General features: G+C 40.2%; 1 protein-coding gene across 2 annotated transcripts; it reads right to left on the bottom strand.

Moving 5' to 3' along the window:
• Nucleotides 1–429: 429 nt before the first annotated feature.
• Nucleotides 430–23,904, bottom strand: HELLS (helicase, lymphoid specific). 2 transcript variants are annotated; one of them, XM_080347402.1, is made up of 22 exons: nt 23,811–23,904; nt 23,611–23,738; nt 21,883–22,005; nt 20,660–20,719; nt 20,117–20,153; nt 19,962–20,026; nt 19,010–19,051; nt 17,961–18,185; nt 16,365–16,547; nt 15,958–16,101; nt 15,196–15,392; nt 14,135–14,231; nt 12,884–13,045; nt 12,248–12,390; nt 10,518–10,656; nt 9,254–9,337; nt 9,046–9,165; nt 7,175–7,291; nt 6,078–6,237; nt 2,173–2,269; nt 1,894–1,970; nt 430–966 (listed from the first exon to the last, which is right to left on the bottom strand). In XM_080347402.1, exons 1-22 carry the CDS (start codon nt 23,839–23,841, stop codon nt 869–871), a joined length of 2,529 nt encoding a protein of 842 aa, XP_080203528.1. In that variant the 5' UTR covers nt 23,842–23,904; the 3' UTR covers nt 430–868. The 2 variants fall into 2 exon arrangements, with proteins under 2 accessions (XP_080203528.1, XP_080203529.1); XM_080347403.1 differs by lacking the exon at nt 1,894–1,970 and having other exon boundaries at nt 921–966.
• Between the last annotated feature and the right edge of the window lie 3,300 nt (nt 23,905–27,204).

The following is a 27,204-nucleotide window of genomic DNA, read 5'->3' on the forward strand; positions in this document are numbered from 1 at the left end:
GGCTCTGAGAGGATATGCAACTAATAACCTTCACCTGTCTTTTCTGCCCCATGGTAGTCTCAAACCCTCCATTCCCAGAAAGACCTCACCTCCTCAGTCATCCACACCCCCAGACATTCTGCACTTTCCCCTTCCAGTACCTTTAGCTCCCCCGCGTGTGTCACACAGACACCCTGGCTGTGCAAGCTGACAAGCCAGTCAATGCAGAAAAATTTACATGTTCTTAGGCTTGTTCAAGCTGCTGGGTTTTATTGTGGGATTTTTTTTTGGTGGGTTGGTTTTTTTTGTTTGTTTGTGTGTGGGTTTTGTTGTTTTGGTAGTGTTGCTTTTAATCTGTTCGATTGGCTAATGTGCTAAATGAGTAGAGTCAATTAATGGACATAACATAAGCTATGCTTATTTCAGAAGCTATGCTAAAAACTGTACACCTTTAGGACAAACCAGACATTTATTTGATCAAAATAACTTGCAGAAATGAAAACCAGAAGCTACACAATTGGCTGTAAAAAAAGGCACATGTTCACTCCCTTCCAAATAAACCTACAATTGACACCATATAAAAAAGTGTTTTAGTACTTCCACAGGAAGATTTTTACACCAATCTGCCAGTTTTTACCATTGATCAATCACAAGAGCTACCTGCAAATGTGAAACATGCTCGTTTTCTGGATTCTTTACAAGAGCCTACCAAAGCTACAACATGATACTATCACCTGCATTATACTGTAGAACATGTCAAAATTCACTGGAAAAACACAAGGGATTTGAACAAGGCCTTAAAGAAAAGATCAGTACATTTAAGTGACATCTCTGGAAGATCTGATGTCAGTTATATTTGCCCTGTAAGACTACAGGCCACATTTGCACATTAAAACACGCATTCTGCATTGGAATCTGATGATTCTTCTAAGATCTTGAAGACACCCATTTTTTCCTTTTTCATCTTTTCCGAGGTCTTCATTTTATCTAGGATTAAAACAAAATAAAAATCAACAAAAACAGGTGAAGTATCTCCAACCTATTGCAGGCTGCAGTCAGCTGTATTAAATATCAGTGCATCAACAATAATTTTCTGTATTAGCAGTCAATTAATGGAAATAAGCAGTTTTTATAAACAATTTATTTAGATAATCTAGGAAAAAAATTCAAGCATATCAACAGTTCTCCTATGGCAAAGTTATTTTACTCAAACTATACATATCACACTTATTTAAAGCTAGCTGTCATTTTTGCTTCTAAATTCTGTAGTGACTGATTTTTTCAGTATCTATGATTTGAGGCTTGTCTCTCCTAAAGATGCTGAAGGAAACAAAGCATCCTATATCTACTGTTTAGATGAATTGAACAAGAATTTTTTCCTTTCTCAGAAAAGTTTTTTTTTATATGTTGGCCTGACCAAGCACTAAAATTTGCAGACAATCTCAAAAATTTTATGAGTTTTTCTTTAAATATTTGATCCACTGACAAGCCACAGTAACTCTGAAAATCTCATTTTTTTTTTTCCCCCCCCAAATAAACATTACAACTATATTTTGAGTTAGGTTCTCAAATAAGTTTGCTAAAATAAATATTTTCTGAGAATAATTTCTACTTTGATCAATTACAGAAACTTAGAGGGAGAGTGGCTGTGCAGAACACCTCCTAATCTATGCTTTTCATTCACAGTATGCTCAGGGCACTAAGCATGAATGTGATTTTCTGGAATACTTTTGTTTAAGTTCTGTTATCTCTTCTTCAGCAAATCCTATTGAAAGTATCAGCAAAAGGGCCAAATGGTCCTTCTTCAGAGGTACAGCCCAGCCATAGGAGAGCGAAGTTACGGCAGGTTTCTATGTATTTAGTCCCTTACAAAATATGAACATGAAAAACAAAGAGATTAAAACTACGACTTACCAATAAGATCACTTCTATCCAACAGTAACTCTAAATCTTTATCACTGATAACTTTTTCTTTAGATCCTTTAACCTCCCTGTTGAGGAACAAATAATCTCTCAATACAGATAAAAGCATGTTACAGTTATTATTACATAGAAGTCAGTTTTCCCACAAAGCGGAATCTCTAGGACATTTTTCCACTCTGAAGGGCCACATACCACTTCATAAGACAAGAGAGTTATTAACAGCTGCAAGTTACAAACTCATGGTCCAAGAAAAATAAGAAATCTGCATACCTCTCATAGTCTCTGGATTTCAGTAATTCTATTAATTCCTGAGGGTCCAGGCAGCTCTTTGACTGTGCTAAACCAGATTTGCCACCTTTAAACTGATCTGTAGAAAGGAAAAATTTTAAGAAAGTCCACAGAGACAGCAACAAATTGTGTAAATTTTTAAATCAATGCTGGATGCACAAAACGAACAAATGACTCTTACACATCAAAATTAATGCTATGTTTCATTGTTCTAGCCCTCAGGTAAATACAGCTTACACTAATAGCCCAACTGATGAAAAAGAGTCAGAGGCACACGAAGAGTTTACATGCAGGCCTTTCACCTTCTAGCTGTAGTATGCAGAAGAACTGATTGAAACACCAATTCAACATGCACACACGCACACACAGAGCGGAAGAGCCATTAGTTCTACTTACAGTAAAAATATTGTAAATAAAGTTAGATGGCAGATGCTGAAGTTTGTTCCCTTTGTATTGTAAGCTGGTTGAAACAAAGTAAGCAGTATTAACCACAAGATAAGAAATATGTGAAAGATATGTGGTTTGCAGAGAGAACAATCCTCAGTTTAATAGACTAGACAGACATGACAAAATAATACATGTGTGCTGGTTTGCCTGAAAATGAGTCAATTTTCTTCATGCAGTTAGAAAACTTTCTTTTCCATAGCTAGCACAGTGATCGTGTGGACTTAGTTTGAAAACAAGAAGATAATAGCCCAGGACAGAGTTAATGTTTTTAATTGCTCTGGTCTGAGAGCCAAGGACATTCTGAGTGCTCTGCCCACAGGTGTGAGGTGGCTGGTAAGGGGGCATAGATGGGGCAGAGCTTGACTGACATCCAGACTGATCAATAACAATATTTCATGCCATTAGAGTAATGTTTCATATTTAAAGAAGAGTCAGGATCTTCCAGCTAGCTCTTCACTCTTTTTCAGAGCCAAGATGGAGACCTGTTCAGGACTTCCTTTAGTTTGGCCTTTTGCCATCCTGCCGTTTTGCAGAGGCCTCTGGGCCTTTCTGCCTTCTTCTCTCTTCTCTCTCTGGGGTCAGCTGTTTGGGACCAGGGTGCTGCTTTGTGAGGAATTGCACCAAGTATCTTTTATCTTATATTCTATTTTCCATTTTATATATATTATTAGTTGTTATAGTATATTAGTTTTATTTGTTTACTTTATTGAACTGTATCTACCTCAATCCTTGAGTTTCTCCCTTCCCTTTTGATTCTCCCCCCTATTCAGGGTGGGAGGAGTGAACGAGCAGCTATCGTGGTTGTATTGATAGCTCGGGTTAAACCACAACACCACCGGACACGGGTTGGTTTCTTGAGGAGACTATGCTAACGCCTATCTACACACAAATCTGGGCATCAGCCCAAATATCCAAAAAACTTATACAAGATTATTACGTAACTGAAGCTGAGCATGGATGAAGTCAAGCTCAGTCTTGCACATTTCAAGAAGACATGCAAGGCTTACTTACTGTTCTGTGCCAAGTTTTGTCACTTTTTATCAACACACATACCCATACTATTAAGTTTTTATCAATCCTTTTCATCACATTCACTGCTCTGCTTTCCTGTACCTTGTCCTCCCCACATTTTTCCCATCTCCCTGCAAGGACTCGCTGTTTCTCTGCAAATAAAATACAAGTTCCAGAGGGGTCTGAGCTATGGGATTCTCTCCTCCATCAACATCTGCTGTGATACAAGGATCCAGGTCCTGTCATGCACTATTAGTGATGCAGCCTCTCCCTTTGAGTTTTCAGAGTTTCACAAACTATATGGCATTCAAATAGCGCTGTACAGGTCTTGGGTTGCAATACTAGCAACATGAAGAAAAATAAAGACGACCCTATCAAGCACTTAACACTTCAAATAGAAGTTTCTGTCCATCACTTCCTCTTAGTCTGACATCTACTAATTTAACTAAAATCATGCTGGTTCTCACACAGTTTCCTAGGAAACTTTCTTCAATAAAACAGAAGCACAAGATGGAAAGTGTAACCTGGTACTACGGCCAAAAAAGCATTCTGTTTGGCAATAAGTTCCAGTTCTAAAGCTCTAGTACTTGTATTGTATACATCCTACATGGTTAGACACAATTGAAAGGCCTGACTTAAGTAAGCTTTGTGATATCCCTTCCTCATTCACTCCTTCAAAGTTCCAACACTTTTTAGAAATTCAAAATAACAGGATCCATTACATCACCTTTATGTTTTACACAATGGCACCAAAGGCTCCTGAAGGGGACAGCCCTAGCTAAGCTGCAAGATTTAGGTATGACTCACCAATAGTTACCAAGATAAATACTCAACTTAATGCAAAACTGAAGGCATGACCCAACTTGACACTTAGCTTCCTTCCAGTACAACTAGACACCACTTCCCATTGCTACTTTAGTATATGGCAGTCATACACTATTAAAGTCCCTTCTGTTTTGTGTACTCATTCTACCAGTTTGGCTTTAACTTCAGGTTGAACCGTAAGAAAAAATTTGGTTTTTTATTAACTTGGTCATTAACATGCCTACACAGACAACACAGACCAGGCAATCACACCAAAACAGCAGTGGTACGGCTAGGATAAAGGAACATCTAACAAAGATTAGCTAACATCATCCAAAAACAGGGGCAAACCACAGCTTAGGCTTGACAAGCACTGCACGGTGCAGCGGACAGTTAGAGCTCTGGCCTTTCTGTCTGTTTACACTCCCATGAAAATGTTTGGGTTCCCCCTTCTGTAAAGATACTATGAGAAATTTTTAGGCTCCTTCAAAGTTTAATATAAGGCTAATTATTGTCAGAATGCCACACCAAGTTACAAGAATTGTATTTTTCAAGTGATCTTAGTGTTCAGAAAATGATATAGGGAGCTACTGTCCAAATATCACAAACAGAATAAGCTACAGAAGCAAAGCAGGATTTCTTATAGGACCCAAATAAGAAAATTTACCCCCAAAAGAGAGACTTCAACCCAATAATTTTCTTAAGACTTTTGAGTATGACCAGCTATATAATCGAGAACATAGCAAGAATCACCATTGTTCTGCATGTAAAAGCAAGGACTATCGGTCTGTTCAGCACTGGTTAATCGTCGAAACAGGACTGTTCTACTGTGCTTATAATATACTGTTCTTAAATTCAGAAGGACAGTTGCAAACAGGATGCTGAAATTTTTTACAGTGATTTTAAAGCTCTAGGATTTGCAAATGCAACAAAGTTTAATAGGAACCCCTGCACAAACCAACAATCTATAGTCTCTATTCATTTTACCAGTTTTAACAGGAACACTCCCTACTCAAACATGTTTGCCACTGCAACTGGAAAAATCTATTGCTAAACTTCACATCATGAAACACTGCTCTAGATGTCATCATGTAGGCATATTGCTCCAAATGAAGAATTGTTATAAATTAAACTGCAAGGAGTAAGAATCTTCTAATGTGTTTTTCCACTTATATTCTGGTCCATTTAATCTGATTTTAAAAAGATAATCAACTCAGACTTGTCATCTTCTCCCTAAGCATTTTTTATGCTAGAAGACCAAAAACATTGTGTCAAACAAACTATCATCTTGCTGACAAGCTGCCAACAAACCTAGAGCTCTACTCTCTTATTGACTGTTTTCACCAATATTTCTTTCAGGTAGGCTCACTGTCCCATCACCCCTCTTCTTTTTGTTACCTACTACTAAAGGTAAGTCACATATCATGGTGATGCCAGAAATACTAGAAGTGCTTTCCTTTATTTTGCTGCAGAAGTTATCTGCAACCTGTCTAAGAATGCATTTTGAAAAATACTATACAGCCACTTGTTGGGAAGATGAAGCATTCACAGAGTGGCAAAGAGTTCTCTCAAGATTTAAAGAAGCAACAGGTGCTTACAGGAAGGCATAAGAGAAAGATACTAACTTTTGTGGATAATCAGCTTCTCCAGCTTTCTCTTGGCAGCAGCTCTCTCCACAATCTTCTGGTCAATTGTATTTGCAGTCACAAGGCGATAAACAACCACTGGCTTTGTCTGGCCAATTCTGTGACATCTGTCTTGGGCCTGCAAGTCCGACTGGGGGTTCTGAGCAGATAACAAAACAAGTTAGCTGCACCAGTAAGCTTAAGAGACACACCACAGGCAGCATTTTCAATAGCGAGCTCTGAGAGTCAGAGCGGAAGCAATGAGCAGGGCAGCCCAAAGGTAAAACAGAACTCATATCTCTTTACTCTTAAACTCATCCATTACAAGCTCTGCCGCTGTAGCTGCACAGCCAGCGTAACCCAGCTAGCTCAGACTGCTTCTGCACGATGTGCTGCACTTTTCAACAGATGGACATGCTTTGTAGCACCAGTTTAGCTGAGGTGCTAATCACAGGTTTGTGGGGGATTTTGTTGGAGGATAAGACAAGAGATTTTAAAAGTTTTCAGGCATTTCTGAAGCTGCTTTAGCTCTTCTGAAGTGGAACAGTTGTGCGAACAGCAGAGCTGTCTATTAAAACAAAGTGAAGATGCAGAGGTCCTCAGTCATTTCCTTCCATACCTTACCTCTCTTTTTCCCAGTTTCCAGCCTCACAGAAGCAGCAGAATCCTAGCTAGCTAAAACACACGTGGCAATTCACAGGACAAAATTCAAGGGACTGCTACTAACATGACAGCTGTTGGAAACAGGGAAGCTGTAGAAGGTCTGGCTACATTAAAACTTAAATAACAAATAAAAGAAGGAAATAGATTTTCAACAGTAACAGAAAAACCACTCCAGCTTTTGGTATAACTCAGGAGCAAACAGGCTAGTCTTAGAAACCAACTCTAACGCTGCATTCAATAAGCTGAGACTTCAAATGAGGCTACATATTTTATATATAATACACTTGCAAACATTACTTTATCATCTTAATGTAATGCCTCATTAAAGTTACAGAAGTGGTCTATACCATAGTGGGTTAGTAAATGATTATCAAAAGCAGAAACAGAGAAAGCATTTTATGACACACAGCATTAGGTCAACAGTCTCAACTTACCCAGTCACTATCATATATGATAACTGTGTCTGCCGCAGTCAAGTTAATGCCCAAGCCTCCAGCTCTTGTACTCACTAAGAACAAGAAGACTTCAGGGTCAGTATTAAATTGATGCATCTGGAAGAGAATTCACATATTAAAAAACAGCAAATGGATCAACCATAAGGTAGCCAAATGTTTTATTTTGTGAGATCTGTGTTTAAAAATAAGAACACATATAAAATACCACACACACTGTCAGAAGCCAAACTAAGGCTTTAAGAAACATTGTGTGTGTTTGGGAAAGGCCAAGATCAAGAAGTGAAGTAATTGTATTTTCTTATCTGATTATTCCAATGAGTTGTCTAACACACAGAGTAGAGATGACTACAGGGAGGTATGGTCCAAATCACATTCACCTCCACATAACCTACCATTCAGTGATGAGCAAGGTTAACACAGTCTGAGTTGGCAGAGCCTAAAAACACATCTACTCCTCCACACAAGCAATGACCTAAAATATTGATGCCAACTTTACTGCTACTTCCAGCCACCCTGTATGTCTCCTCCTCTTACTTCAAAAGTAAGAGTAACCTTCTGGCCTCTTACACAGCATCCAGCCTACCTTCACTGCAAGATGTTTCCAGCTGTCAGCACAGCTCCTACCAGGTCTGCAATACCACTCAAAACCTATTCTACTTAGTTTGATCACCCACATACTGATAGTAAACTGAAAAGAGTACAGTAGTTTTCAGGACTTTGATCACAGCAGAGAAAAAGAAACCATCACCTCACTGCCAGGTGGAAGCAGCTACCCAAGCTCTCTAAAAGCCCCATATTCTCTGGGCTCTCCTGGACATCAGCATCTGAAGCACCAGCAGCAAATCATGGCCCTAGGAAGAGCTCTAAGGAACTTAGACTGGTGACCTGAAGATCTCTCTCATCCTCCAGTGATACCACACTGTGGCAGGCACACCATCAACTCCTAAAAATCACCATAACCCAGTAGTACAAAATTTTAACCAGCTTAACGGAAGTCACTATAGCTTACTAACATGCTGCTAATTATCCTTTCCTCTTTATGAATCAGCTCTAACAGTAGAAACATAAGTGTTAAAGGGCTTGGTTTTCCTCAGCCACACAGTGGCACAGCGAAACACAATTTGAGCTAGATGATCTGTCATGTGCCCTTTTTCTGTATCTTCATAAACACCAGTGCATACTTTAGAGACCAGATGGCAATTGCAGCACATTCCCGAGATACATCCTGAGTACTTCTTCCATGTATGCATTGCTCTTTTACATCCCTGGAAACCCTCAGAGCATTTCCAGAACCACACTGCACGGCTGCTCTTTGTGATAAAAATATGCCTTAATAGTAAGGTATTCTCTGGTTACTTGAAACCATTACAAATATGCAAAACTAACAGATTATGCTGGAATTAATCCACATGCAATTTTAGGCTGAAGTTACAGGTGTCCCACTAAGTACAAAATTCTATTTCCTGGAAATCTACATCATTTGGCATTAGACTCACAGTACGCTCGCATAAATGCTGCCATCACATCCTGGATGCTAGGCAACAATACATGCAGGGATAAAGCTGGCATTAGGATCTGCCACAATCTAGATATATTACATACTTCACATCTGGATAACAGAGTACATGAGCACCCATCATTCTAGGCATACCCCAAGACAGTGGTTCAAGACATGTTTCACTGCTGCAGTATATCTGAGTTGCAGATATTAAAGCAGCAGCAAGGATGTTAGTTTTCAATAAAGATGTCTTTTGCCTATTAAAGGCTAAATACTGTGCGAAATTGTACCGCAGTGTCACAGGAAGAAGCAAAGTTGTTAACAGGCTCAAAGGGTGTGTACATCTACTTACATTTTCTTCTCTCTCTGAATAGGACATAGAGCCATCCAATCGACTAAATTTGAAGTTTCTCAGATAGCAGTAATCCATCAAAATGTCAAGCATCATAGTCATTTGTGAGAACAAGACAACCTACAAAACAAGGAAGATTCCTTAGTACCATTTTTTGGTCATAGTGAGACAGCTATGCCTACCCTCTCCTTCTACGCATTAGCTTTACCTTATGTCCTCTCTTCTTCAGTTCTGGAAGCATTCGGTCCAAGAGTAGAAACTTGCCTGAGTTCTTTACTAGATCTTCATCAACCTTGCAACAGGGGAGAAGGGATCATGTATTAGGAAGGAAGGATACCAAAGGTTTCCCCGACTCAGAAGCACCAACAAAAGCTGTCTTAAAGCTTCTCACAGAAACAAGCTTGTATCATCTTTTTCACTAAAAGCTGTTAGATTGGAAGCAACACTGATTTTAGCAAACTACGTTTACTCAGTTATGTCATGATGGAATTAAATCAAAACCCACCATTTCATATACTCAAATAATTTTTTAAAAAACTCATTAGTACAAACCCTTTTTAATTTTTTGACATGGAAAAGTGCTGTTGTTTCTTTACCAGCATGTAATTAGGGCACAAGGCTTCCACCCACTGGATATAAGCAAGAACTGCTGAACAAGGTACTACACACCAGCCTAGTGACAAAAGTTGACAAAACAGGTTTTTAGACTGCTACCTTAGACTCCTCTTTTGTTGAAGAGTTTGTTACATCTAATTCTTGCTATGGGCCAGGAGCAAGGATATATAAACTTCTAAGGTCTGAGCCATACAGCAGCCACCTTGGTAATTCCTAATCCATTTTCCTGAGTAGGTACAAGCTCCTCCAAGTGGTCAACTTTTAAACAGCCTTTTCTACACTAACTAATTTCCCCTCATCATCCAGACCAGGCTATCTGCTTTTTATGCACTGGCTTTACACCGTTAAACTTCAACAGCTTGTTCCTGAGTGCATCTGAATCTGTTATAACTCACTGAACAGGATGCATGACTATACATGCCCACAAAACCTACATTTAAAATGTGCAAGCAACTTCTAGTTGTTCAAGATTCTTTCAATTCAAATTACTTCATACTTTCCTACATTACCAACTGCTTTGTGTAGATTAAACTACTAGCTGAGCTTGAGGTAGATCCTAAGACACCTTGAGTCAATGGAACCCAGCTACTGTTTGAGTTCAATAACTTTGCTCCCAGCAGATGAGCGCTGCCATAAGGAAAAACACTAGAGCATCACTATGCAAAGGCTAAATGGGCAGAGGCTGAGCTGGTCTCTGCAGCTGCTGCTGCAGGAAGCTTCGAATAATGATTCTGTCCCACTGCTGGAACTCAACAGGGAGGCATATGCCAAATACCTTGAAAAGATCATTCCTTAATACTGTGAGCTCACAGTCGTGCCTGGAATGATTTTTCTTGTAACCCTTTTAAAATGTGTACCTTGAATTGTTGTGTGGCAGGGTCCAATGGGTATTCAATAAGATAGGGGTGATTACAACATTTCCTCAGTAACATCATAATATTCTGCAATTTCAGGTTCACCTCTGAATCCATGGGCATGCTCACTTCTACCACGGGCCTTGAAAAGATACATCATTGTATTAGCACAGAAAGTGTCACCTTATTATGCTACAGATACTGAAAAGAAAAAAAAAAACAATAAAGCCAAAATCAAGCAAAGGATTCACACGCTTTATCAAATGTCCTCAAAATCCCTCACAGTTAGTTAAGCTATTAACCAATTAAGTTTCTTTCAGTGCCACACCTGGCATTAAAGGCATAAGGGTTTGCCATTATTGGTTTAAAACACAAAAGGGCAGTCAGTAGTAATCAGAAGCAGAAAAAACAACTTGTGCAAGTCACCCAGCAGAAAGGGGAACAGATACAACAAATGGTCAGATCTTCTGCAGAATCAAATGTAAGCTATTCCAAAATCAGCTCTCGGCCTATCTTATTTCAGCTATATATACACATTGCAGGATTCACAATACAGCTAGATAGCTCTTCCACATCCAAGTACCATCTCCAACATAAGGCATCCATGCATACCATAAAACTAATACAAATGTCTATTCTTCCAAAGTACACTGGACTACAGCAAAAATCTAGCAAAGTAAATACATTTCAACCCTGAAGATTAACTTGGTTTTCCCAACACCCAAAGGACTTCCAGACACTTTGGAGTCACCAACAGACCTCATCAAACCCAGGAACGAACATGATTCTTCAGTTCCCTCAGTCCTGAACCTCAACTCTGACCTTAATCACCAGAAAGTGACATACACCTGGTGCCACCAAAACAGCAGTAACTGTGCTGGTTTCCAAGCCTCAGCTTAAGCTTACATGTTTTACAAAATTTGACAAGGAAACTGCTCCTCTCTTTTCTCCAGTCTTGAGCCCAAACTTCGCTTCAAGTATTCATGAGTAATTTCACAAAAACCTAGGAGTTAACTGCAGTTAGCACACCAGCACTATCCCTTGTTTGGCCCTTGAGCCAATGAAAGAGATACCTGTGAATGTAATGGATATTGGAGACAAAAGGTGCACCTGAACCTTGCAAAGCCTGCAAAACCTAGCCATAAACCAAGCCCTTCTACTCTTTGTCCTCATTGCTAGCTGCAGCCAGGACCTAAGTGATTACAATGACATTTCAAGTACCAAATAACTAAGATGAAGCAGTTCTTCTCTGGCTGACACCCAACACCATCTTAGACCGTGAGGCTTTGGTGAAACCACAGTTCTTCACTACCAAAATGTTTCAACAACCCAAAGAAATTCTGTTTCACACACAGACATTTCAGTTCTTTATGGATTATCAACAGCACTATTGCCACAGGACATGTTTAAGACTGTGGCTAATGGAAACAGGGACTCAAGAAGCAATGTTATTGCTAGATCCTGCAAAGGCCAGGGGTCTAAGAGGTCTGTAACAAGTAGGAGTAAATGTCTTGTAGTTAACTATAACGCTAATGAGTCAGTAAGTGACAGTACAACCTAATCACTGCTATCATTGCCTAGCGACTATTAGGTAAAAGCAAAGGAACAAAGCTACAGGGATACTGAATTACAAATTGCCATTCTTGATCAATTCAAATAAGCAAAGCCTCTGCAAGTAAACTAAGAGGGAGGTATTTAGTACAATAAAAAAAGAATCTTTTTAGGGTAGGCACCTCTCTTTTTCTGTTTCCTCTTGCATTTTGCTGATCAGTTTTTCCAAGTCATCAGGTGAACCAATATGTTCTTCACAATAATTAACCAGTTTTTTACTACGGCGTTTTGGTCGGCCTGAAGGACTCAACTCAACTACTTCTTCCTGTGGAAAATGATAATGTTGCCATCAACAGCGGACAGCTTTGTATTCAAAGGTCTATGATGACCCAAAAATTCTGAATACTGAAAAGAGGTCTCATGATATGCACCATGCATTGCTTAGACTCAGCAGCTGTAAATTCTGCTAAGTACAAAATGCAGCCCAAATTTTAAAGGTATGTAATAGCAGATTTTGAAAATTTATGCTTGACTTTCAAAAGCTGCATAAGCACCTTGCTGATTTTACAGCAGAAATCATCACCTCTATGAAAACTGTCTTCTTTTTCACCCAAGCTACAAGTAACCAAGAATATATTTACAGTCATATCAGTTCTGTGCTCACTGAGGCCACAGTGACTGCCATTGAAACAGAAAACAAAAGGCTCAGACTAAAACTTTAAGAAAAAGTGCATTTAGTTAAAATGCTAATGAAGCAATTGCAATGTGTTTTTGTCATTAATAGCAAGCACATTTCTAATATGCATGTCAGTAGATACCTCATTATTTCCAAACAGTTTCCTTATGGTGCGATTTACAATGGCAGTATAGAAAGTTTCTTGCTTCTTTGCCAGTGGTGCATATACCACAACTTCTCGTTTAGGCGGAACCTCAAGAGCAACGTCGGATTTCAGTCTTCTCAGTAAGAAAGGTGTCAGAATCTGAAATGTTGAGCAGATGTATAAGAATTATTCAAAGCTCTCAATATGGCAAATTAAAAAAAAAAAAAAACCAACCAAAACACAAACAGAAAAACAAACTAAAAACTCCCAACAAACAAAACCAAATGAACAAAAACAAACCAAAAAAACCATAAACGAACAAACGATGATGACAAAAAAATCCCACAAAAACCAACAAAACACAATCCACAAACCAAAACAAAAAACCACCCACAACACACAAACAGGTCTATTTTGTCATTTAAAAAAATTAACTTCCAGACTTTCATATTTCATTTTTTAATATGGATGCCCACTCTAAAACCTTTATGCATATGTTAGTAATGCATGTGTTCAAACCACATATCCATTGACATTTTAAAGATTTTGAAGTCTTTAATAAGGGGTAATAGTAACTACACTACACACTTCAAATAATTTTCATTAACCGAAAGTAATTTTTTAATGAAACAGCTCTCTTTTTGGTTATATTTCTTAAGTTTTTCTAGGAAAGCCCATACCTTTAACTGAAATAAATAATAAATTGTAACTGACAATTATATCTGGAAGATATTAATTGTATCGCTCACCATCAGTTTACCACAAGAAAGTTATAGCTCTGTAAGCATTTACTTCCACCCTGCCCCCCTTAAAAAAAAGGGTTTTCAGTGTTAGTTTGGTTTTGAAGACAGGCACATTATACAACTAGTTTGTCAAAAGGTATTCTGTTCAGCACCTAAAAGTTACATAATTTCCCTCAAAGTTATCTTTCAGCAAAATAAATATATCAATTGAATCTTTTGGCAAAGAGAACCAAGCTTCAATTAACTTCCATTAAGTTTGACTAAACTCAATTCAGTTCCAAGAATAAAAAGAGTCATTATCAAAGAGGAATAATGTTCCTTTCAACATTTATAATCGCTGGAGAGATTGAAAAAAAGCCCACAGGTCTAAGGAAGTCCAGAAGTGCCAGAATAAAAGCCTCAGGCCCAACATTCAGCCCCACAAACAAGATTTTGACCCACTTCATAATAATGGTCAATATTAGAAATAAATGATGAAAAAAAATACAAAAAATAAGTCAAAAACCTGATGTAGCATATGCAAGATGTTTTGCTCCCTTTCTTTAGCAATAATATCTTCAGCAGTTTCTGTAATGCTGGTAATATCAAACCAGGATTCAAAGCTATAAAAACAAAGCAAGAAAAAAGGAACAGCTTACTTCATAGCTGTTATTCTTCCTTATTTAAGTATACTATTCTTCTCTTATCCTGAGATTTAAGAAAATCAAAGCACTAATATCCTTCATTAATACAGGGCAAACAGGAGGTATTTCTGAAATATACCAGTTAATTCAGATGCTTGAGGTTTTAAGTGATTGGTAAAAACACCCATATTAGTTAGAATATTCGCTATGATTTATTATACTCAATTTAGTCTGTATTTTTTCCAAAATTAATCTAAAGACTGTTTGGGCAACACTCTTCCACCTGACCATCTACTGCTTCAGAAAAGGATCTGTCTCACAGTATCACAGTATGTTTGGGATTGGAAGGGACCTCAAAAGATAATCTAGTCCAATCCCCCTGCTGGAGCAGGAACGCCTAGGTGAGGTCGCACAGGAACATGTCCAGGCAGGTCTTGAATGTCTCCAGAGAAGGAGACTCCACAACCTCCCTGGGCAGCCTGTTCCAGTGCTCTAGCACCCTTACTGAGGAAGAAGTTTTTTCTCAAATTTAAGTGGAACCTCTTGTGTTCCAGCTTGATCCCATTACCCCTTGTCCTATCTGTCTCCCATGAGTCCCTCGTCTGTCAGCCTCACACAACTTTTTCTAGCACCTCTGAGAATCTCAAGCAGCATCAGGCACTTAGGGTCAGACAAACATCTCTCCCCACAAATGCTCATGTCTTAGCTCAGAGTTGAGCTTCCACTATCCATACAGCTGACAATTATTTCCTTTCTTTCTGAAACAACTACGTGTGAAGGGAAGACACATTTCAAAGCCTTTACCATCAAATAATCATATCAAATTACAACTGCATCATAAAATAGGTCTTCACATGATGATACAAGTTTAATAATTAAAGAGCTACAATAATGCCCAAACAGAACAAAGGGGAATAGTTTTCACCATCAGATTACAACCTACCTTTTCAAATCATCAAACACATCTGGCAACAGGAAGTTAAGCAACGACCAAAGCTCTGCCAAGTTGTTTTGCAGGGGAGTACCAGTCAACAGGAGTTTATTTTCGGCATTAAATCGTTTCAATTCTCTGATAAGGCGGCAGTTCATATTTTTAATCCTGTGACCTTCATCTACCACCAGGTATTTCCAGAAGCAGTTCTACAAAAAGAAAGGGTGTTCCAGTACATCTTAGGTTTACTTCATCAAAACATGGGCCAGATGAAATAAGCAGCACTAACAAGACTGATACAGCCCGTTAAAAAGATTCTATTTACTGCTGTTTCTCACTAGACGGTCCAAACAGTGAATGCCATACATCTGCTCCACGGTAACTCCATTTAGAAAGCCTAGGTGATAACAACAAAACTTCTACAAGAAACTCATCTTACTGAAACAACCATTCTGCTGTTAACCGTGATACTTATACACTAAGTATAGCTTTTACTCTAAGCCTCCCCCATCATCACCTACCGAGAGCACAATGAAAAGAGCACTATGCTGTAACTGTCTGCTTACTTCATTTTTTTGATAATTTCAAGAACTTCTTAAACATAGAATTCCAGAGCCACTGCTACCAAGGAAACAGAAGTGAACGCCAATATAAATGCTACACTATGACACTCATACAGGCAAGCATATGGTGTTTTTTCACTATATTTAAAAACATTGCTACTAGCGATGAGGCATTCCACTCATCCTAGGACTTTCAGGAGAACTTAGATACCTGCAGGGCATTTCTGTCTCGCATTGCTATTTCAAAGGAAGTAACGACCACAGGATGGATTTGCAGTGATCCTTGTCGGCTGTGAATTTTACGAACCAGTTTACGACGTTCCTGCTGAGCTCCATGATACAGCAGTAGTGGAATCTGAAAAAAATAAAAGAAGAAGTTTAAAAGTCAGGTGAACTAAGGACATTTAAACCTAAACACAAGATAGTAAAGGTAATTAGCTTTGTTACAAGACAGCTGTAAATACACAGCATTCCACGGCGCAATGTGTGGTAACCACATAAACAACTAAAATTAAACTTATGTTCTATACGGACAAAGTTTCAAGGTAAAAAATAACAGCAAGAATTAAATAATTTGTTCTTTTAAACCTAAGGAATCAGAAGAAAAATCTTTGTTACCTCTGGAGTAAATCTCTTGAATTCAGACATCCAATTTGGAAGAGTAGACAAAGGACCACATACTAAGAATGGACCAGGGACTCCTCTCTCCACCATCAGTGCTATTGTTGCAATACATTGGATCGTCTTCCCCAAACCCATTTCATCAGCTAAAATGCCATTGATACCATTTTCCCAAAGCATCTGCATGCACAGAAAAAGAAATGTAAATGCAAAATAGCCAACACACTTTAAGAACAACAGACATCTTTTGGAGTTTAACACCTGTAGAAACTCTCTACTAGGCACATTTTATATTATGGACAAGTTAACATTCCTCCATTATGAAAATAAAGGCAAGCGTATGTAGGTGCATGTGCTTCTAGCCAATTAAGTGCCTGACTAGGAGGCAAAGGATGTAAGTCAGTGTGATATCAAAAGGCACTTCAACTGCAAGTATAGCTCACACTACACAAATTTTTACTCATACCTTAGGAAACCCCCTCTAAAAAACCAAGTCTGCTGATGTTGCACTTTTATCTGTTCAAATAGCTTCTATAAGCACAACTACATCACCAGAGGAAGAAGATGCAATTCCTCGCCAACACAGCCAGCTGCTCCAGCAAATATTCTTTGTGCAGACACTGCCTATTCTGACAAGTGACAGAGCAACCTCTCACAAAAGAACAGAAAGACAGACACAAAAAGTGTTCTTTGGCTACTCTATCTAGTATTCATAAAGATGCATAAAGAACATTATTATAACAGAGGGCCCAAGGAAGCTGTTTTTTTCCCTCCCAGAACAGTTCTGTCTTCCTTACATGCTTCCCAAGGACTGAACAGAGCAAGTGAGTTTATAGTGGCACTCATTTGTGAGATCAGCCTAAGCTTGTCGAAACAGGACACTTATGCTTGTGGGAAGAAATAAAGTAAAAACCTAAGAGGAAAATGAGATCAGTAGCAGAACAAAAAATAACTTTTTAATTATCAGAGCCAGACAAAACTAAGTTCTTCTAATTTGTCTTGCAAGCAAAACTGGGGAGTAATTAAATATGTATGTGGACAATTTTTATGGCAAATTTCTTTAATTTTTTATTTCAAAGGCTAAAGACAAAACATTTTTAAAACACTGTGTTAATATCACTAGCTGGATTCCAAGACGCAGAGAACAGAAAACTTTCATTCATGTCACATCTGCAAAGTAATGGGTCTTTAAACACCTATGGTGCTAATTATTCAAGTCCTTGAGGGAAAAAAGAGTAAGACTGTCCCTTAGTAGTATGCACAGATCTTCTGCTTTCACAAAGTACTTATAAGGAGAGGCTGAAAAGCCAGTTGAATTGAACAAAAAAATGGATAAAGGGAAGAAGAACATCAACCAATAAGTCTAAAGAAAATGTTTAAAAACACAAATATCCTCTCAATTCTGAAACTTTTTATCTGCTGCTTGGTAACATTTTCCTAACACCAGATTCTTCTACCATAAGAAATCACAAAGAACTGCCTCTTCTTCACCTTCTCTGTACAACTATTATCACAAACTTCTAGTGTCCCTTCCCCTCCATTTCTTGTTTCCAACCAGCGACAGATTCAATTTCTTCAACAACCGCTCCATACCCTGAGCCACTCCATGCCTTCCACTTGGTACCACCGCATTACACCTCCAGTAAAAATCTTTGGCTGCTGAAAAGGCACTGGTTGTCCATTAAATTTCCGTACTGGATCAAGGAATTGCTTGGCACTGTGTCGTACAGCTTGACACAATCTGTCCTTAATGACGCTGTTTGAGTCTCCATTTTTCTGCAGGTCTTCTGGACATAGGTTGTCAGAAGAGCTTTCATCCTATAGCGGGAAGTCCAAGAACACATGACAAGTGGAATGCACATCAAAGCCCAGCTAAGACCTACTTTTGCCCAATTTACACCAGTCTTACTGTGCAGTGAAGTCAGTCAGCCCCTGACACAAATCCAACAACTTATTTTGAGTAACTGTCAACTCAAGAGTAGAATTTGCTTTTAGGATTAATATTACTACGTAGCTAGAAGTCAAAACTGCAAAATTTTGATGCCTTATATGCATTCTTTGCTCCTTTAGAACTAGAGGGCAGTGATAGCTACTGAAGGTATTTGTCTTATAATTTTCTACCTATAAAAGCATACAGACTTAAAACTTCCCCACTGTAGCTGGCATTTAATGCAGCTATTTCCCTTCTGTAAGTGGACTCTAGAGAGTGTTGGAAAGTAATTCATAACTGTGCTTGCAGCTTTTAAACTACAGCAGAACCAAAAGAAACCACACTTGGTATCTTCATGCCTGAATGCTTAAAAATGACTATGTCTTAAGGTCTTCTACACCAGCATAAATATTTCTTAATAAATTCATATTTCCTTTATTTTTGAAACCACAAGCATTCTATAAAGTATAAACACATTCAAATTCAGTGTTTAACAAAAAATAAATTAGAAGATTTCACCCCAGATTTCTGAAAATAAGTATGTAAGTGCATTCACTTGCACCATTTTTTAAACTTCTAATTCAGGACATCAACAGCTAGCAGAGAGACGTTTATTTACAAGAAACGTTTAAAGACAGACTATTAAGTATAAAAAGCCCTCCCTGCCTTTGGGCTTAACACACTTAAACTAAAATAACATGTGCCAACATACCTGATTTTCCACTTTACGTTTTTTTGCCACTGATAATATTTCCTGGAAACAAAGAAAAAACTTTGCTTATGTACTTTTCAACCTTAAAGGCTATTACAACTTGCATTTCCTGAGATCTTTTAATTGAAGAATCTGACATAATTTAGAGAGCTTTCCATATAACATCATTAAGCATACAAGTGACCCCAAGCAAGGCCACACACAGAATCAACTGGGTTGGAAAACACTTCAGAGATCATCAAGTCCAACCCTTGGTCCAACTCCAGTCCATTTACTAGATCATGGCACTAAATGCTATTTCCAATCTCACTTTAAAAGACTCCAGGGACAGTGAGTCCACCACCTCCCTGGGCAGCCGTTCCAATGCCTGACCACTCTCTCTGTAAAGAATTTTTTTCTAATATCCAGCCTAAATTTCCCCTGGCAGAGTTTAAGCCCATGCCCCCTTGTCCTATTGCTGACTGCCTGGGAGAAGAGACCATCCCCACCTGGCTATAATTTCCCTTCAGGTAGTTATAGAGAGTGATGAGGTTACCTCTAAGCCTCCTCTTCTCTACACTAAACAATCCCAGCTCCCTCAGCCTCTCCCCATAGGTCTTGTGTTCAAGTCCCTTCACCAGTCTTGTACACACCACACACCAGAGAACACATTCCAATTACAAAGGGTAAATGAAAATTCAACTAGAGATGTAGTTTGCCTCCCAAAAGAGGTTAAAAAGAAAAAGCAGCATCTGAATTTAACCATTCTGACAATATAGCTTGTTGCATAGATCTTTGTTGGAAGACAGTCATACATTACACAGAGATCAGTGTTGGCTGTTGGTTGATAATATTTGATAGCAATGTATGAGAAAGTATTGCTCTAAAATACAGACATCACACAGCGATTGCCTCATCCGTTAAAATTTGTGCTACAAAAATCCAGACAAGCCTATTTATAGTTATGGCCTACCTCTTTGGACATAATTTCTGAGATGTTGTATGTCCCATCTTCTCTTCCTCTCTTCTTTTTTGCACCTATAGGATAACACTCAAGTTCATACAACACATCAAACACTGAAGAAACTAAGAACACCAGTACTGACAAGGCAAACCGTAATACATTACCTGATTTCTCTTCTTTGCCATCACCTGGATTTTGACCCTAGAAAATAAACAGAGGAAGAGATTTGTTACCTTATGCATCTCTAACTATTATGACACAGATAAAAATATGTAGTCAGCATCAAACCATTGCCTTTGAAAGTTTCTTGAAATACTTAACTATTAGTCAGCTTACAAAAATACAGGAAAAAAAAAAAGTTCCTGCCTATCTTTAATACTTATTCAGCATCTCAGCTGAATAAGTAATCATTGCTAAAAGAAAAAATCTCCTCAAGACAAATTCAAACAATTTTCTTTAGTATAATTAGTCAGAAACATCTCCTTAAGATGGTATCTTGGTAACATCTCCTTGCCATGGTATGCAAATTTTAAGTGCTTTTAAACAGGCTTATTACAGTTAAACAAACATGGTATACTAGATAGAGCCTGCAAGTTGAATACTGGCTAAGTCTAACTTATTCAGTTTCCCTACCTTGATCAAAATTGATATGGTAATTTGTCAGACCTTTATTCAGCAAGTTGCATAAAATAGCTAGTTAATCTTACCTTGGCAGATTTTAACATCATCTCTCTCTTTTTTTCCAATTTCTCTTTCCTCCTCTGTTCCTAAAAAAAATAAAATAAAATAAATAAAATAAAAATAAAATAAATCCCATGCGCCACACACACATTCCTCATTTCAGTAACACCCAAAAGAAAAGAGAACTATCCATTAAAGAAGTGATAACAGGCATAACTTACATTAGTAACATAGAGTTCTGCATACTCTACAGAATTTATTTGTTCTTGCAGTCTCACTAGAAGTCTCTGTTCTGACCTAGCTTAAAACAAAAAAGCAAAACTTGGACAAGAAAGTGCAACTGCTGTGAATTGCTTGTCAGTGAATACTTTAAATGCTAAAATACAGCAATTCAGAAAGATTCCAACACAAATATTCCCAGTTGCAAACTCCTTAAGATTACCTCTATTGCAGTAAGTTTTTCCATGTATCCAGCTCTCCTTTAACTCCTACATATTACCACTTGTGTTGAATTCAAGTTGACAGCTAAACTAGAAAAGTATTTTCAGAAAGGATGGTCTTGCATTTTATCAGTGTCACTTTTCTGGGCACATTGTTGCCCTGAACCTTTTCCTGGACTAGCTAGCCTATAAACATACAGTTAAGCAATTCAAGATAAAGCCAGATATGAACTCAGAAGCCCAGGGATTAAAAAAACAAACAAAAAAAAAATCACACATGAGATCATTTTATGGAAGCTCTTGCTTGGGAACAGCATGGCCTCAGATCACTGTAATTTATAAATTTGTTTGAGGCCTACATTAACATCCTGATGACAAACCTCATCCTCATCCTTCAGTAATCAACACAAATAGGCTGCACAACTCCTACCAGTCAATTCTTTGCTTTTTCTATCCTCCCTCCAGGTTTTCTAGTTCCGTTAAACTTTGTTTCTTATTTGAAATATTTATTTTCTCTTCCTAGCACTCGAGAAGAATTGTAAAGATGTCAGTGCCACCTTTATACTGTGATTTTACACTATAATTCACACTCTTTCCAGTCTGATTTATCTATTAATTTATAGAACAAATTCTGAATATTATGTAAAGCACCACTTTATTCCTGGGCAGTAGTTTCCGTAGATCTTTGTGTTGTGATTGCAATCTTACCAGCATTTATACTTCAGTTCAAACAGCTGAATGGCAAAAACCCTCCAAAACAGATGGCAACCCATCTTAAGAATTCCCATTGCAGACAAGAATACACCTACCTCCAGTTGCTGCTGTTCCATTTTGGTTAGCAAGAATTTGGAATAGATGTTGCTCTTTTCAAGCAAATGTTGAAGCCTCTTATAGCGCATTTCAGTTGACTCCCTGTCCCAAGAAGTGCGAGCCTGGCCAACACCACAAAAAGATGTCAAGAATTTATAGATGGTTCAGAGTTAATACTTTTAATATCTCACATACACACAGCCTTTTCCCTTCCAGACATTATGCATCTACGATTTGTGAGCATATAGCCTCCACGCACCTATGAAATGCTGTGAGATTAAAGTACTTGAAGGTTGCATTCGCTTGCATATGTGAACAGGACTCTGGTGTACACACATGCTTCCAGGGCAGCAGCACAAGGCATTCAAGGGCTCAAAGGCATCTCAACTCCAATGTATAGATTTGGAGCAAAATGAGTTTTATTTCCAGCCTCCAAAATTTGGGAGGGGAAAAAAAACAAATAAACAAACAAAAAAACCCAACACGACACAACCCTACCTGGCAAAATTCAGCACAGTTTCCCAAGCAGTATTTGGGACTCCTCCATATGCCATTTGCACAAAGCTACAGTTTTTCATTATGAAAAAGGTATTTCGGACAGCCAGAAAATCATCATGCATAATTTACAAAGGTCAAGTCAATTCCCAATGTGAAAAGAAACATTTGCTCACTTTGCTTACAAAATCTACACACAAATTACTCTTTAAAACTCAGATTGAGACTCCCCCAAAAGAAAGCATTCATCTAACATTGCCTGTTAGACTGAGATACTAAACAAGTGAAAAGGTACAAATTAGCATCTCCAAGAGAAACCCCAGAAAGGCAAGATGCAGCGCTTTACAAGATGCTTATCTATGCCATTACCTTCAGGAGAAACACTGGGGAAGGACATGCTAAGGCAGACAGACAAGGGAATCTTTTGAAAGTAAACAGACTAACAGGCAGGGGAAAAGGCTACTAGCTGAATCGTGGAACAAACTGTGACACAGAAAGGAGGGGAGCATGTTTCTCTCCCCCAGAAATCACACCTTTATTTTCCACAAACAGTACCCCATGTCATTCTTATTGGGTAGCTATCACTGAATTATTTTATGAGGAAAATCTATCTCGACAAGCTCTTTGAGGAAAAAGATTGCCTTCTTGTGATTCTCCATACTGTTTTTATTTGCTTCTGCTCTTCCCAATCCAGATTTTTTTTCCTTCAGATGAAAAGTACCCGAGGTCAGAAAGATCAACACTCGATGGCAATGCCAAGAGTGTTGATAATACAATTAAAACTAAGCTACACACGTGCAAACAAAAAACATCTTACAATTTATATTTCAGATAGAAAATCGGAAAAAGAAAGATTTTACCACTCTTCCTGAAATCAGTCTACTTTAAAGACATGGCATCTTAGATTTCTAGGCTCTGAACGAAAAAAGTAAAGAGGTAATCTTCTCCTTGAACGCTGACATGCCTATAAAATGCAATAAGGTTCCGGCTGACCGCAAAAGCCCACAGCTAGCCTTCAAAATTAATACCAAAAAAGAAGCCTCCCGTGGAGGCGTTTGTGAACCGCAGCCACGGCCCGGGACTGCACCACGTTTGTTTGTTTTGAAACGCAAGGGGCTGCGCGACACCCGGCGCACCCGCGGCGCCCACAGCCCGACCCGCGGGGAGGAGCCCCCTCGGCGGAGCAGCCCCAGCTGCCGTGCGGGGCCCGCCGCCCCCGGGCCGCCCCTCACCTTCTCCAGCATCTGCCGCTCCTTCTCCAGCCCCGCCGCCTCCAGCTGCTGCTCCTCCTTCAGCATGGCCGGCGTGATCACCGCCACCGCCGCCTCCGCCTGCTCCCCCATCTCGGCTCCCAGCGGTCCTGCAGCGAGCACACGGTCACCCCGCGGGGCCCGCCCGCCGCTCCCCGCCCCGCCCGCCGCCCCGGCCTTACCGCCGCTGCTCGCCGTGTTCTGGGCCGGCATGGCCGCGCGGCGCGGCCGTTGGGCGCGAGGCGGTGGGACGCGCGCCCCACAGAACTCCCGCGCTCCGCCGCTTCCCCGCGCGCGCCGCCCGCCTCGCGAGACCAAAAACCGCGCGCTTGCCCGAGCCGCGCGAGAGGTGGCGGCACTCTCGCGAGGCCGCTCGCCCCGCCCCCATTCCGGGCCTGCGCGGAGGCCATATCGATTCCTGGCAAGTGACGCGCGTATCCGGGCGTCGCTTCGTTGCGTGCCCGTCCCCGCCGCTGTCGGTACCCGGGCAGCTGTTTGGGCCGCAGCTCTGGGGCGGCCTCGGCCGTGCCGTTAACCGGGGTGCCGGGCCGGTGTGTACCTCGCCCCTCACAGAGGCGCCGGCCAAGCACGGTGTGATGAACCCGCCCGGGCTCCATCGCCGCGCTCCGCTCTCCCCGCGGCTCCGGCGCTCCACCGAGCGAGTGCGGACCCGGGCGGGCCGGGCACCGCCGCCGCCAGTGCGGACCCGCACGCACACCCGAACGGAGGTGTGCCGCGGGGGGGCAGCCGAGCGCTGCGACACGAATCAGAGCTGCGCTGGGTGCGAAACCCGCTTTCCCGGAACACCGTCTGTATTAAGTACTTCTAGTGTACAGAACACAAACATTTCAGCTTCACCTAAATAACACAAGCTGTCAAAATAACTTTGGGCTTATCTTGTTCACCGCAGATTGATAAAAAGCTGTTGTGCTAGTAATTTCTTGCACCTGACTGTCTGATGGATTGCGATTTTGAACTCGCTCCACACACATGGGGACCAGAGCTCCTGGGTCTAAATTGGGACCTGGAGAGGGAGAGCAGGAAAGAAGCACCAGCAGAACAAACAAGTCCGGTACTAACCGAGGTGGGCAGCATTCTTCTCATTCCCAAAGCCCCAGAGGCTGGTTCTGGATGTTGTAATGTGGTTTATGGAAAAGTGATTCTGCTTTGCAAGGCATAGTTGGAGGCGAACTCGAGATGGTTCTGCATCAATGTGATGGAATGTTAGCAGGAAGGAATGCTATTAACCCCCTAATAAAGTAATTTTATTGGCATTGTGGCAATTGAATGCAGCCTTTTTTGAGCTTCTGTTTCACTTGTAACTATTCTCAAGATATAACAGTGAATAAACAAAGAAAACCTTTATTTTCTAAGGAACCTTTCATTCTGTGAGACCTAAAGTGCTTTCCAAGCTATATCATTACAGTAGAATAATCACCTAGATGACAACTGAAATGCATCCGAGCTCTAATATGATGGTGGCTCAAGTGGCTCCCAAAGCCAGTTGCAGGCAGAAGTGGGGACGAAGGTGTGACTAGAACTTCAAGAGCACTCAGGAAAATGAAATTGCAAAGGTTTTAGGTGGGATATAAATGTTAACACCTTTACTTATTAAAACAAACAAACAAACAAACACAAACCACAATAAGGTCTGTCCTGCCCAGAAGTTGTACAGAGCATAATTTATACCTCATATCCAAAGAAAATAACCCTCTTCCTCAAGTACATAACAGAAAGCAAATGTTCTGCCTTGTTCCTGTATCCATACACATTATTTTGTAGTATAATTAAAACAATTTTTAGAATTGTGAGACATATACCACCTCACCTCAGATTATCACTTAAATTAGACAATTTTCTTTCAGCCATTTCCTGCTCTGCCCAGCACGGTGTCTGTAGCTGTTTGGGGTGAGAGGTGGTTTGATGGTGGTTTGTGGGGTCGTGGCTCCCTGTGGACGGCTCAGCATCACAACTGCCGTTCATTTTCTCAGGCAGAGGCTGTACTGTTGTGCAGCAGCCCTCCTGCTCCTTCCCACCCGCCCGGGCTGCAGCCAGCCGGGCCCGGGACGCCCTGCTGTGCCATGCCGTGCCATGCCGTGCCCTGCCGCGGGAGAGCGACTCTGTGAGCTCCTGGGGGAGCGCTTGCCTTCGTGCACAGGGTGTTTCTGTGTTCAACTACTTTCCCTGTTTATTGGTAAAAGTCACCAGAAACAAATAGCAGAACAGTAATTAATCAGCCATCTCTTTGGTGACATTCAGATATCCAACACCCACAAAAAGTTTTGCAGTGAAAGACTCTTTGTAAACCATGTGTTTCAAAAAATTATCCCAGGTGAATGCTGCCGATCAGTCAGTTGTGGCTGGAGCCTGTTGGACATGTACCACAGTCTGTTTTTAACATCCCAGAGACGGACAGACACTTGGAAGCAGAGTGTGCAAAAGATTCATGTCCACTCTTGCAGACAAGGTTCTCACCCTGGCTTAGCACGTGTGACTGAGGCAATGCTGACAAATGTCCTCCTCCAGATCCAACTGTGACTGTGGAATGGGTATGTGCTGCTTGTCACTGCTCCCCTCAGCCATTCCTCAGGCTGAGACTTCAGTATTTGATATTAATGGTCTGAGCTAACGAGGGGAATAAGAGTGTTTATGTAAATTGTTCATGGGGCATATTCTTAGGGGGTGGGAATGGGGCTATTTCCCCCAGCACAGCATGTTAAACAACCAGAGCTGGTAGCACCTTCCGTAAGTGTAGCAGGATCCAGAAAATTATGTATCTCATGGCACAAATCTCCACTCACTGCTTAACTCAAATAAAGACGTTGTAACATGCAACTTCTGTCCGGAAGCAATTTCTTTTTCCTCCCTAGTCGGCAACTTGTTACTGCAGTGCAGAAAGCCAGCAGTCCATCACCTTTTGTCTCAGAAGATGAAAGTCCCTCATAAGACACCTGGACACTTATACGGTATAATGCAAGGTGCGGAGAAAGATGAACCTAGTGGCACAGAGGGGGCTGGGGGAAATTACAGTGGAAGGGAGCAGATAAGAGTCAGAAAAATGCAGATTGTAAACAAAGACGGTTCTGTTCTCAGGTTGGCCGAGTGGCTGCTGGTAAGTCTCAGTAACCCTGGGTTGTCACCTTTGAGATTTACTTGTCACTCTGGTATGCAACACAAGAATGCATGTTGTTTCATCATGCTCTGTGCCTGCACAGGTTGTCTAACTAATTTACTACAAACTGTAAGTGTAGTTCCTTGTACTAATTGGCCTGTCTGCTGAATGACCAAAGAGGAAGCTGAGACTTTGAAATAAGATTTTTTTTCTAGATGAGAAAAGTGAGAATTACAGATTCAGGCTGTTTTCCTCTTTTATGTTTCACTATATAAGACTTTCCTATTCCTGAGCAAATTAAAAAGTCTCCAAAGCCCTGTGGAACATGCATAGTGGTAGACAGCAGTAGCATCCCTGAAGTTTGCTCACTGATCTTCAAACTTAAATTTAGGGTTTTTTAATTTGGTTTGGGTTTTGTTTGTTTGTTTGTTGTTTTGTTGGCTTTTCTTTTCTTTTCTTTTCTT

This window comes from Nesoenas mayeri (assembly GCF_963082525.1).
Source record: "Nesoenas mayeri genome assembly, chromosome: 7".
NCBI lineage: Eukaryota > Metazoa > Chordata > Aves > Columbiformes > Columbidae > Nesoenas > Nesoenas mayeri.

What these genes read in the sequence shown, in the direction of transcription:
- HELLS (XM_080347402.1), bottom strand. Translation starts at nt 23,841, where the DNA reads ATGCCGGCCCAGAACACGGCGAGCAGCGGCG. An exon ending in TCAAGAGATTTACTCCAGAG is followed by an intron (nt 16,102 to 16,364) that starts GTAACAAAGATT and finishes TATTTTTTTCAG; the next exon opens with ATTCCACTACTGCTGTATCA. An exon ending in TGAAGAAGAGAGGACATAAG is followed by an intron (nt 9,166 to 9,253) that starts GTAAAGCTAATG and finishes CTTGTTTTGTAG; the next exon opens with GTTGTCTTGTTCTCACAAAT.